General features: G+C 45.9%; 2 protein-coding genes across 2 annotated transcripts; one reads left to right on the forward strand and one right to left on the reverse strand.

Moving 5' to 3' along the window:
- Positions 1 to 501: 501 nt before the first annotated feature.
- Positions 502 to 1,032, forward strand: MAD2L1BP (MAD2L1 binding protein; the record flags this gene model as incomplete). The annotated part of the gene is made up of 1 exon (XM_009876982.1): positions 502 to 1,032. A coding segment is annotated over one exon (531 nt), but the record flags the coding sequence as incomplete, so codon positions are not given.
- A 1,964-nt stretch (positions 1,033 to 2,996) lies between these two features.
- On the reverse strand, positions 2,997 to 11,033 carry LOC104268224 (epoxide hydrolase 1-like). Its single transcript, XM_009876981.1, has 10 exons — positions 11,004 to 11,033; positions 9,918 to 10,131; positions 8,931 to 9,111; positions 8,017 to 8,247; positions 7,518 to 7,647; positions 6,394 to 6,608; positions 4,608 to 4,716; positions 4,179 to 4,276; positions 3,299 to 3,311; positions 2,997 to 3,213 (listed from the first exon to the last, which is right to left on the reverse strand). Exons 2-10 carry the CDS (start codon positions 10,065 to 10,067, stop codon positions 2,997 to 2,999), a joined length of 1,344 nt encoding a protein of 447 aa, XP_009875283.1. The 5' UTR covers positions 10,068 to 10,131; positions 11,004 to 11,033.
- Between the last annotated feature and the right edge of the window lie 23 nt (positions 11,034 to 11,056).

Genomic DNA, 11,056 nt, shown 5'->3' on the forward strand with positions numbered 1-11,056 from the left:
CTGTTCTGGCTGCGCCTGTTCAGCTGCCCCGTGAAGTAAAGCGCTCGCTGTAGCTGCATCCGTAAGTGTTGCCACAGCTTCACGTTAAAAACAAGCAAACAGACAAACAAACGCTTTGGGTTAGGCGTCTAAAGGTCCCCAGACGCTCTTGCCTCTCTCTCATCCCACGTTCTGCTCAAAGCTGCAGCTGTTCTGTTTGTTACTCAAACAGCTCTGAGGTGATAGCTGATCTTTAAGAGATGGGGCATGTAATTCTTGTGGGAATTCATCTTTACTGTGCGATTCCCATTCAGACTGAGTAGCCATGGAGCAGCCTTTTGTGTTCCTCTTGGATCTCCTGGTCCTGCATGTGGATACCTGTATCTCTTAAATGGAGCATAAACCTCTCTGAACCTTCCTTGACTTCCAGGGATGAGCTGGGCCTTGCTTTCTGAGGAGTATATTAGGACTCATCTGTCCTAATAATGAAAAGCACTAATCTCGCTCTGTTTTGTTTTCCAGGGTGGAGACGTGATCAAGCAGCCACCCTCTGTGGATCTGGCAAGCAAGAAGTGCCGGCAGGTGCTGATGGATCTGGAGGAAGTGTTTCAGCACTTGGAAGTGATGTTTAGTCTGACTCTGGTTCCTCGGATCCTTCTTCTACTTGGAGGCAACGTCATGAGCCCCAAGGAGCTCTACGAGCTCAACTTGGAGGGTATCTGTGAGGGCAGTGCCGCGGAGAGCCTGAAAACCGCGTCCTGCGTTCGCAAGCTCTTCCACTCGCTCTTTGTTGCGGATGTGTTCAGCGAACTCAAGGAGCTCCCTGTCATGGGCGCCGTTGTGATGCTCCAGGGGCATCGCGACTGTGGTGTTGATTGGTTCCGGCCCAAGCTCAACTATAAAGTGCCGACCCGAGGCAGGAAACTAACTGTGAGCTTGTCCTGCGACGGAGGCATCCACGCGAGTGCCTCGCCTCCCCAGTGCGTCCCATCAGCCTGGGTGGACTACATCTGGTTCCAAGCCCCAGTGACGCTCAAAGGCTTTCATGAGTGACTCTAGCACTTTACTGGGACGTGGAATAACCTTTGGTGCTGCCATAAGTGATAATAACTTTGTCAAATGTAACCACATGTTCTTGTCCGTCTCGATTTCTTCTCCAGGCATCCACTGCCTTCCCGTAGCTCCACTGTGTTCATCTGTCTCCTGAATTGTCGTAGAACAGAAATGCCCTTTAAGGCACAGCTTGCACACAGCGGCAGGGATTCTTTTGGGGCCCAGATGTGGCACAGGAGATGAATTGGTGTGTTGGGAGTGAAATTTTCCTGCTGTGAGCTTACTGAACTGGCAAATACTGGATACAGTCTTCTCTCTCCTGAATTTTCACGTGGCCAGCTCTGCTAGTAACTACAATGTCACTGAGGGTTTGGGACTCTAGACAAGGGCTGTGATTATCTATACAATACACTTGGCCTTTATAGTGAAGGCCATGACCATTCTTACCTCCATTGTTCCTGTAAAAGGAAACCTTTTCCTGCAGCCTGATCAGGCTTGAGCACTCAAGTGTCTGTCCATCCATTTAATAAAAATAGACTTCCCCATAACTCAATTTCAGTTACTTAATGTTACAAAGAGGGGGGCTTCTTAGCTCCTGGGACCTCTTGCCTCTGGCACAGTTTTGTACTGGTGATGGAAAAAGGCTAAACAGCCCTGTGGGGCCAGGGAGGCACATCTGCCTATGTTTCTTTTTTTTTTCCTCGACTTTTAGTCCAACAGCCCTGACAATCAATGAGAGTTACAGTTAAAAGTAAGCAGTTTCTGCTCTAACCCTCCTCAGAGGAAGTTAGGACTCCTGCCCCAATATGCCAGTTTATTCTCACTTAAGAACAAAAAAGTTAGTTTCTTGCTTACTTCTATGTCTTGGAAGTTGTAGAGTTGTGGACTCCAAATGCTGTTTCTGAAATGCGAAGAAGAGGTTAGTGAAGTATGATGAAGTTCAGCACAAACTTTACCTGTCAAATTCCTGTTGTAAGCCAGAATGTGATACTTGGAGGCAGAACTTGAGCCCTTTATTCTGGCTTGTTATCCAGGGTGGAATGGGCTGGGGAGGGAGAGTGAGGAACCCTTGGGCACAGTGTGTCAGACCTGAGGTATCTGCTGGAGTTACCTGCAGTCAGCTGGGTTTGTGTCTGTGATGTAGTGAGCTGAAATGCTCCAAATAGCTGTGTCCCATCTGAAGAGAAACTCAAGGCTACGGCTAGTGAGGTTGCTCACAGTTTTTGGCTGACAGAAATTGCACAACGGGTTGGTAGGAGTTCTTTGAAAGGAGGGGAAAGGTTGAAGTAAGCCTCTACACTTGGTGCGTATTTTAACTTTGGCCTTTTGGAATGAGATGAGATTACAGGACTAGGAGGAAATTAAGTTCATAGTTTTGAACTTGGATGACACTAGGAGTCCTGTGTCTGCATTATTATCCACGCACAACTGTTAACAATGTGTAGTAACTGCTAAAGGTAGCTCTAGGGCCAGACTGCTGGAATGCAGAAAGCTGCCTTATGTGCAGCTATTCACTTGAATATGTAATCACAGGTGTTTTGAATGAAATCTTAACTTGAATGTAGGAGTGTTTGTGCTCAGGAGATCAAAACCCTCTACACTATGGCCAAGCTGCTTGTGATGCGTATTTATGAAGCTTTAGAACACGAGGCTTAGTTCCGAGGCACAAGGTGCCAGTTCCTTTCTACTCTCTCTCTCCCCCATGAGTGCAATGCTGCTGCATGGAGCTGTTTACATATTCTGTTGTACTTGAACTATGAAGGCAGCGATGATATGGTGCTGGGAATGAAAGAAGACAAGATGCTTTTTCTTTTTTTTTTTTTAGAGCTTGTTTCACAAGTATAGTACTGTAATCATTATGAAAATAAAATGCTGGTGTCTGTACGAGATTACATTTGATTTGCTTAATGCCTCAGAATAAAGATTCAAAATAAAGCTTCTGTTATGTGTACCCAAACTGCAGGTCACAGCTTTTCCACCTTTCTGACAAAGTCCACGATGTCTTGTGCCAGAAGCTTTGGTTCCTCAAAGGCAGCGAAATGCCCTCCACGTGGCATGTAGGAGAAAGTGACGATGTTCTTGAACATGTCCTTTGCCCAGGCTTGCGGCGTATGTGCTAGCTCCTGAGGAAAAGCTGCGATCCCTGTGGGAACGTGTACTCCAACCCTAGAAATGGGTGAACTGCAGCTCTGAAAGAAGTCCTGGGGAAAGCCTGTAAAATCCTTCTGACCGTGCTAACTGGCACAGACAGCTGGAGAAGTTCCACCACAACCACCCATCTTGTGGTCTGTACTCAGCTAAAGCCCTTCACTTGTATTTGGATCTTCTGGAGTTTAAGAATGTTATACCCCAAAACCAGTAAAGTAGAGCCAACTTTGCACACAGGTCCAGGTTGAAGTGTTTCAGAATCTCAAGTTTACTTTGTTTTGTAGTTTTGTGGTATGTGGCAAGATGCCGCACCTCTTTGTGACACTCAGCAATGAGCTAGCTTGTGTTTACCTTAGAATTTATGGTAACAGCCTAACAAATGACTCTCTTGAGAGGGAAGGTTAAGCTGGTTTGGTCTCCAAAGCAAAACCTCCTATTTGTTTGTATGATCAGTCCCTTGGAGAGTTCTGCACAGCAGCATTTTCCTGGTCAGCCTCTCTGACAATCACCTGAAAGCCAGCTGCTCTAGAAGGTGTTTAGTTTTAAGTACTGCTTTCTAAATTGCTCCCCCAAATTTGTGCTCAGCAGTCGCAGTTCTTAGTTTATGCATCAGAAAGCCTTCTCCTTCCTAATTCAATTTAAACTTCTACCTTAAAAAAGCTCATGATCTTCTATTTTGTTTCGACTGAACTGAGGCAGGCTACATTTGTTTGGTGAACAAGTACGTAGTCCTGTATTGGAACACAAGACTGACTACACTTTGACAGGTCCTCTGCACTGTTTTGGCCACAAGCCACCTTCTGTGAATTGTAGATTCCAAAGAAAGGTGACCCTTAATTATATTTATCAAAAGAAAATAAGACCTTGGGTTTTTGCTTGATGTAGTTACATATGTTCTTGTAAGTGACCTAAATGTTTATACAGGCCAATGTGGTTCAATCTCATTTGCAAACCTCTCTAGCACCTGCCACTTCCTTACCTGCCATCATCCGTTAGACCTAAGATGTTCTCCTTGTAGAATCGCATTGACGACACAATGGAGGATGTCACCCAGTAAATCATCACATTGGTCAAAAGCTCATCGAGAGAGTATTTGCTGTTGAGAGAGGAAAATGAAGAAAGATCACTGGAAGCTGTTCTTCAATTCACTATATTAGGCTCTTGCCCTGGAGAACAGTTGTTCCTCTTGTTCCCAACTTGTTTTCAAGCAGCAAATCCATCAGCACCCGTGTGCTCAGAGCAAAACTGCCTGGAGCCAAAGCAGTAGTGTGCAGGCAGCCTGCTACAGATTTCAACTGCTACTTGTCACGTGTAATCTTTCATCCTAAAAATTCATCTTTGACTGGCCAGTCTTTTACCTATCTCCTCATTAGTAATCATCACTCCTCTTAATGAGTCTTCTCAAGGAAGAGCTGCTGTTTTCTTACCTCTCCAAGCCTCCATCGTCTTTATGCAGAAATGATTTATCTGTCCAAGTTGAGAATTTCTCCAAAATATATGCAGCAAGCCCCACAGGGGAGTCATTCAGTCCACAGCCTAATTCAGGAGAAGAACAGGAGAATGGGGGATAGGGATTACTTTCCTAGTGGTAGAGGCTTGCCTTGGGAAAATTCCTGTACCACACCCCAGGCTGCAGTTTGGCAGTATACTCTGTTGTCCACTCTGAAGTGTATTTTAGCATGACTTTATAACTGTGTGACTTTGTAGAAGACGATGCTCAACACGGTCTCAGTTAAACAGCGGACAGAGACAATGCAAATAAGTTTGTGCTTTGGCATGACAGCTTCTCTGCACTGGCCGGCCTGGAGTGATTTGCTACAGTTCAAAGTCCTGTAACTGCTTTGACCCTCAATGGAAGGACAGGCTAAAATGTGCCAGCTAGCACCTGCGCTGTCTGGAGATGAGCATTTTCTGGGCTGAAAGCTGCCTCTGAATCACTGTATTCAACATCCATTGATCAGATGCTCAGAAATACCAAACAGAGTGAAGAGACGGATTATCGTGGATTTAGTGTTTTGTCTTAGTTTCTTTTCTCTTTCTGTAAGCATTCGTAGGATTCTCTGAACCTCTGAGCCAGCTGACATTTTGAAGCACTATCCATGGCTCATGGATTCTCTCATATGGCAGCAGCCAAACCAGAGCCTGTTGCGATTTTCTTTCTGTACTTAAATTGCTCTGGACTTTGTTGACACCAGATTTTTATTGGCCAGTTTAATGAACCAGTTACTTAAATGTTTTTGCAACTCTGCGGTTATCTTTAGATTAAACAAAACCCTGGATAACTGTCAAGTTTTCACTTAACCATTAACTTTTATCCATAGAGAAATTAGGATCATGCTGAAACATACAGGTGCCAGCACAGACTTTTGTGATACTCTCCTGCACTTGGAAGTTGCTTACTTATTCCTATGCTTGGATTCTCACGTTAACTAGTTATTAATCCATGAACTTAATCATCTTCTTAATACAGTTTAATTCATTTAAGAACATTGTTGGAGGAACCTCAACAAAATGTTTCTGGAAATGAAGTATGTTCCATTACTGGATCAACAGCTTTTTGATTCTGCCAGAGCTCTGATTTTTGAAGCATGATTTCCCTGTGATATGATCAACTGCGCATTAATTTTCCACTTTAAAAACTCCATATTGGTCTTTATTTTGGAGGACTACATTCACAATTTACCTCTTAAAAAAAAACCCCAAAACCAGAAAAAAAAAACAACCAAAAAACCGCAACTTGACCTGCTATTTTGTTTGTTTCCTTTTTTTTTTTTCTTTGGCATTGTGATCAAGCAACAGACTGGCAGTAATTGTTTCAGTTTGAGTTTCTTCCTTTTCCATGAATTGCCAGGATGGGGTGCTATTTATTCTGTGGTCTCCAGTTTCATATTGCACTTGCTTGCAATATTTTTCTTATTTTCACCCACATTTATTACTAAAAGCTTCAATTTCGGGACCACGCACTTTACTTTAAGAGGCTTTTTGCAAAGGAGCTCTTTTCCCCAAGAGAAGTGGCATGCCATTTAAAACACCTTAAAAAGTCATATTCCTACTCTCAGCTTCCTTCTACAAAGTTCTTGTCCCCATGTCTTACACGCAGTCCCCAGAACTCATTGCTTCTCAGACACAGTTGGCCTTTGTCCAACTGTCCATTTTTATATACCATAAGCAGTTATATATAATGTTAATAGTGATATAGAGAAGGCTCATTACCTGCAGTGTCTGGTTTCGTGGCTTGGATGTGTAAGTACCCAGACTCTCGCAGCAGATCGTATATATTCTTCTGGACAAAAGGGTACGTACGTCGAGCATCTTCCCTAGTGAGGCCTACGAGCCACGGGACATAGGCCCCAAGCATCACAGAAATCATCCTTCTCACACCCCGTCTGGGTATGAAGACCATATTCAGATGAAGTCCTTTCACAGATCTAAAATTAAGTTAAAGAGCAGAAGGTTAAATCAAGCAATTTTTTGCCTCCAAATTCTCTAGAAAAGAAGTCTGAGAGGAGCAGTGATAGAAGCATTTCACTGAGCCAAATACATAAAGCCCCTCAGGTTCATCAGCACGATGGGAGTTAGAATGGTCCAGGTGGTGCCACCTCCATCCAGCTGTGCCACTGGTATGATATTAGCTTTAAGTACTCAGTTTCTGGAGATGTTTCTGGCTGTTGATCTTGTGGTGTTCTGTGCCATAGGGAACAGGCTGTACTGGGTATTTTCACAGGTGGCCACCGTGCTCCGGGTGCTGCGAAGCACAATGGAGATCGGTAAGAGTGAGCTGCTCGGCCTGCAATCAAACTGCTTTAAGAGCTTTCCCACTTTGTTCTCTGACCTAAACATGGCTATGTTGTTGCTTTTCACTAAGTGCTAAGCAAAGAGGTGTGATGCCATCTTCTGAGGAAGGTATTGTGTCGCATTTCTGACCAGTTTCAACTATGCATTTTGGATAGGAAAGTCCTATATTTGGTGGTGCTGTTTTGCAGCTGAAAGGCTGAGCTCCTTTCTTCATTTTCTCCCTAATGATTTTAAATGTATCTCCTTCCTGATTTAGAGCAATGATCTTTCTCCTTGACGTATCAAATCAAAACGCAGCAGCATGTACTTCCACAGTTAGTGAAAGAGCAGCCAGATAGCACTGAAACTAGAAAGGACAAGAACTGTGTCCGTATCAATGCAAAACACAACGGAACACACAGCGGTGGGGATGTCCCTGGAGGAATTAAAGCAGAAGGGGATGAGAGACAGCGCAAACAGAAGGCAGATCCAGGACCACAGAGATGGAAGGTAAGGCAAGAACTGGAGGTAGCCTTTCTGGACTGATTCTTTTTGCTACTCACTGTGGCAGCATTTGGGCCATGAGTGTTGTAATATGAGATCCCCAGTCTCCTCCTTGTAGGTAGTATTCCTTGAAGCCCAATCTGTTCATCAGCTTATGAAATATCCGAGCAGCTGCTACAGCATCAAAGCCTGTAGGTAAAGAGAATCACAGGAGTCGTGTTTCTCCCAGTGTTCATCCCCTGGCAAAAGATGTGGCCTGGCAGAGGCATGTGAGTGTGCTGTGGTGAGAAGACACAGCGTGCTACACCACTCTGCCTAATTCCTACGCAATAAAGTGAATGCAAGTGGAAAGGGGAGAAAGTGGAAAGCAGACCTGGTTTTCAGCTACCGTTGCCTTCTAAATCTCCATGGCCAGCAGCCCCAGAACCTCAGCCACACAGGTGTTAACACAGGGCCAAGCATCTGCACTCCCTAACTGCAGCACCCAGGGGGCCTGGGGATGGCTGAGGTGTTACTTCAGAAATGCTGTGATTCCAGCAGAGCCTTTTCATCGCTTACCTTTCTGGTGGGATGCCTCTGAGAAGCCATAGCCTGGAATGGATGGGCAGATGACCTCAAACACCACGTCGCCCTCATTCAGCCCATGCCCGGCTGGCTCCGTGAGCAGAGGGATGATCTTGTAGAACTCGTAGAAGGAGCCAGGCCAGCCGTGAACCATCAGCAATGGCTGGACAGCTCGACCGTGAGGGACGTAGGGGGGCTTCACATGGATAAAATGGATATCAATCCCTGCCACACATCCAAGATAAAATTAAATTAAATTAAAGCTCTGGACAGTTTCTGCTCTGGACTCTGAAGAAGGAGGGTGACAAAACTGAAAGTAGCATTCACAGCAGAAGTTACACAGTCAACCCATGACAAGCAGATGCCTGGCTGAAAGGGGATGCCTGGTATTGTACCTATGTCTCAGCCTTTACATACAGGAAGAGGTATTGATCCTGGACCCAGACATTGGGTCAGAGGAGACTGAGCATCCATCTCCTGAGAAACTAGTCTCACAGCATGTAAGTAGAGCTGCACTTAAATGAGTAGCATAGTGTGGGTAAGACATATGCAAGAACATGACAAAATAACCTAATATGTGGATGATAAAAAGAGAAATGCGAAAATGTGCAGTTTTGCAATTTTCAAAGTTGGTTTCAAGGCAATAGCAGAGGAAAACCTCATCTTTAGTTGGCACAGGTTCAGAGCTAGATGAAGCCCGTCCTGAAGCAGACCTAATCTTATTGCCACTGTAATGGTCTTAATCTATAGGTGGTCATTAATAATATAATCTCCACTAGTGATGTTTTACTCATATCACTAAGCTGTTATGTATACTGTTGTTTCAAACATTGTAGCCTCTTAAATCCCTCCCCTTCTCTCTGTGCCTTTGCAAGTGAGACCTGCTCAAGCCACCAAGACCCTCTCACCTTCAATGGTGGTTAGGAAATGGGGATATTTGTTCAGGACTTCCACTTGCTTGCGCCAGTCAAATTGGTTTCTCCAGTAGGCCACCACCTTCCGCAGGTAGTTGGAGTTGAAGCCGTAGTGGAAGGCAGCCCCTTCCAGTGGCGGTGCATAGCGGGCCTGCTCCAGGCGCCGGTGTAGGTCCTGCAGAGGGGAGACCTTCTTGCCAGGCTGGCCAGCTGCCTGCACGTGCTCTACGCCAGGGCAGGCACGGACGGGCTCTCCTGGCTCCGATGTCTTTTGTATTGCTGTGTGGGACAGCACGGGCCCATCCAAAGTATTGCTGTAGTCTGCATGACTTCCTGAATCATTTAGATGGGGAATATATTTTTATTTAGGTTACTTGTTCCCCATGGGCACCCAGGAGGACTACTGGATCTTGCCTTGCTGCTACCTCACTTCAGGGTTTTGGGCAGCAGGAGCTTACCAGCACTGCCAGCTGGGAGAAGAATAAGCAGCTCAGCTCGAGCTGCTGACTGGTAGTTGGCCAGGTAATTAGGTACAGGCACATAGGGACAGAGCTGCTGTTATGCAACCAAGACCCCACCCCTCTTCACCCTTCCAGCCCTTCACTCTGTGGAAGCCTCTCAGTCCTGCCCCACCAGTGCCAGGTCTGTCCTGACACCCTCCCAACCTGCTCCACCACTTGCACACCCACTGTCAAAGTCAGCAGCTCAAAGCGTGGCCTTTCTGCAGGAGCAGCCTCAGGTTGTGTGCAGGGTCTGTGGTCTCAGAGAATCTTTGTGGGGCACTGCAGTGTATGCGAGCTCAAATCCCATTCAAAAGGGGTGATGAGCCAGAGCACTGTCTAACGGAGGTAGGTAGCTGTGCTGGTGAATGGAAGTGTCCTGTTGTCACCTGCAAGGCATCACCTTGAAGCAGTAAGATGGGGCATGGATGCACTCCACTTTGCAGTTTTCTCCCCCTCATTACATCCCGCCCACCGGTACCTCAATTTCTTTGTCAGATGTTTCAATCTTGAAGGGACGGATACTTTCATCTTCTTTCTCTTTTAGGGGTCTTTCACCTGAGCCCCACCATCCATCGCCCATTTCAATAGTCTTGATCTTGTGCCTAGACCTCAGCCAGTAAACCAGCATTCCTCCAACCCCCAGGGCAGCTGCAGGGAGCAGGGCTGCATTCTTCTGAGAATATTCAAAAGACCTGGTGAGGCATAAAACAGTGTTCAACAAGAGAAGAGTCAAGGGGACTATGCTGAGGCTTGTATTCACATCACTTGGCCCTGAGCAGTTAACAAATGCCTACAAGTCCCATGGAGTCAGCAGTGCCTGGGGGTTACTGATATTTTTGAAGCTCACAGGCAAGATTTGAGGCAGAGTTACATCCACTAGTACTTCTTAGGTACTTGAAGTCCTTGCTGATCACAGGGCTTCCTTGTCTCTCTCTTTGTGAACCAAGGTGCCCTGGGGGACAAGGCTCAACAGGTTATGGGCCAGCCTACTTTGAGGCATGTGCTGAGGGAAATGGGATAGTAGCAGCAGGACTCCTCCAGCAATAAAAGCTGCACAGACAGAATGGGCTGAGGAGCAGGAGCAGACACAAGAGTCTTTGGCTGCTGGAGAGAGATGGATGTGCTTTAGAAACAGCTCCCTTGACAAATCAATCATCTTTCAGCGCAACACTGGCCCTCCACCACAGCTTTCCATAGTTAAGAGCCTCAGCTTGTCTGTCTGGTGCTGCTGTTTCTGTTCTGGACAGCAAAGTTTCCGACTTCCTTGAGGCGTGGGAGCTAAGTCGCCAGATTTGGATTTAACAAACACGCAGCATGTTTCAAAACTATTCAAATACTTGAGCAATCAGTCCTCAATGTAGTGTACTTTCCCATCCCTCAGACCTGTGCCTCAAGTTCTCCAGCTTCCCTTGGGTATTAGCAGAGGTGTCAGGGGCTACTGCAGGGGGCTGCAAATGCAGATTTTGCTGTTGTCTTACAGGGTAGGGAAGGGACTACGCTGTGCTTCCACCAAGGTGCTAATAAAAAGTAGAGGGCACAGCATGGAGCAGCTAGATTCACTCACCTGATCCGGGACAAGATGCTCTCCCTACAAATGGGAAAAAAAAAAAAAAAGAA

This window comes from Apaloderma vittatum, unplaced genomic scaffold, assembly GCF_000703405.1.
Source record: "Apaloderma vittatum isolate BGI_N311 unplaced genomic scaffold, ASM70340v1 scaffold39379, whole genome shotgun sequence".
Classification (NCBI taxonomy): domain Eukaryota; kingdom Metazoa; phylum Chordata; class Aves; order Trogoniformes; family Trogonidae; genus Apaloderma; species Apaloderma vittatum.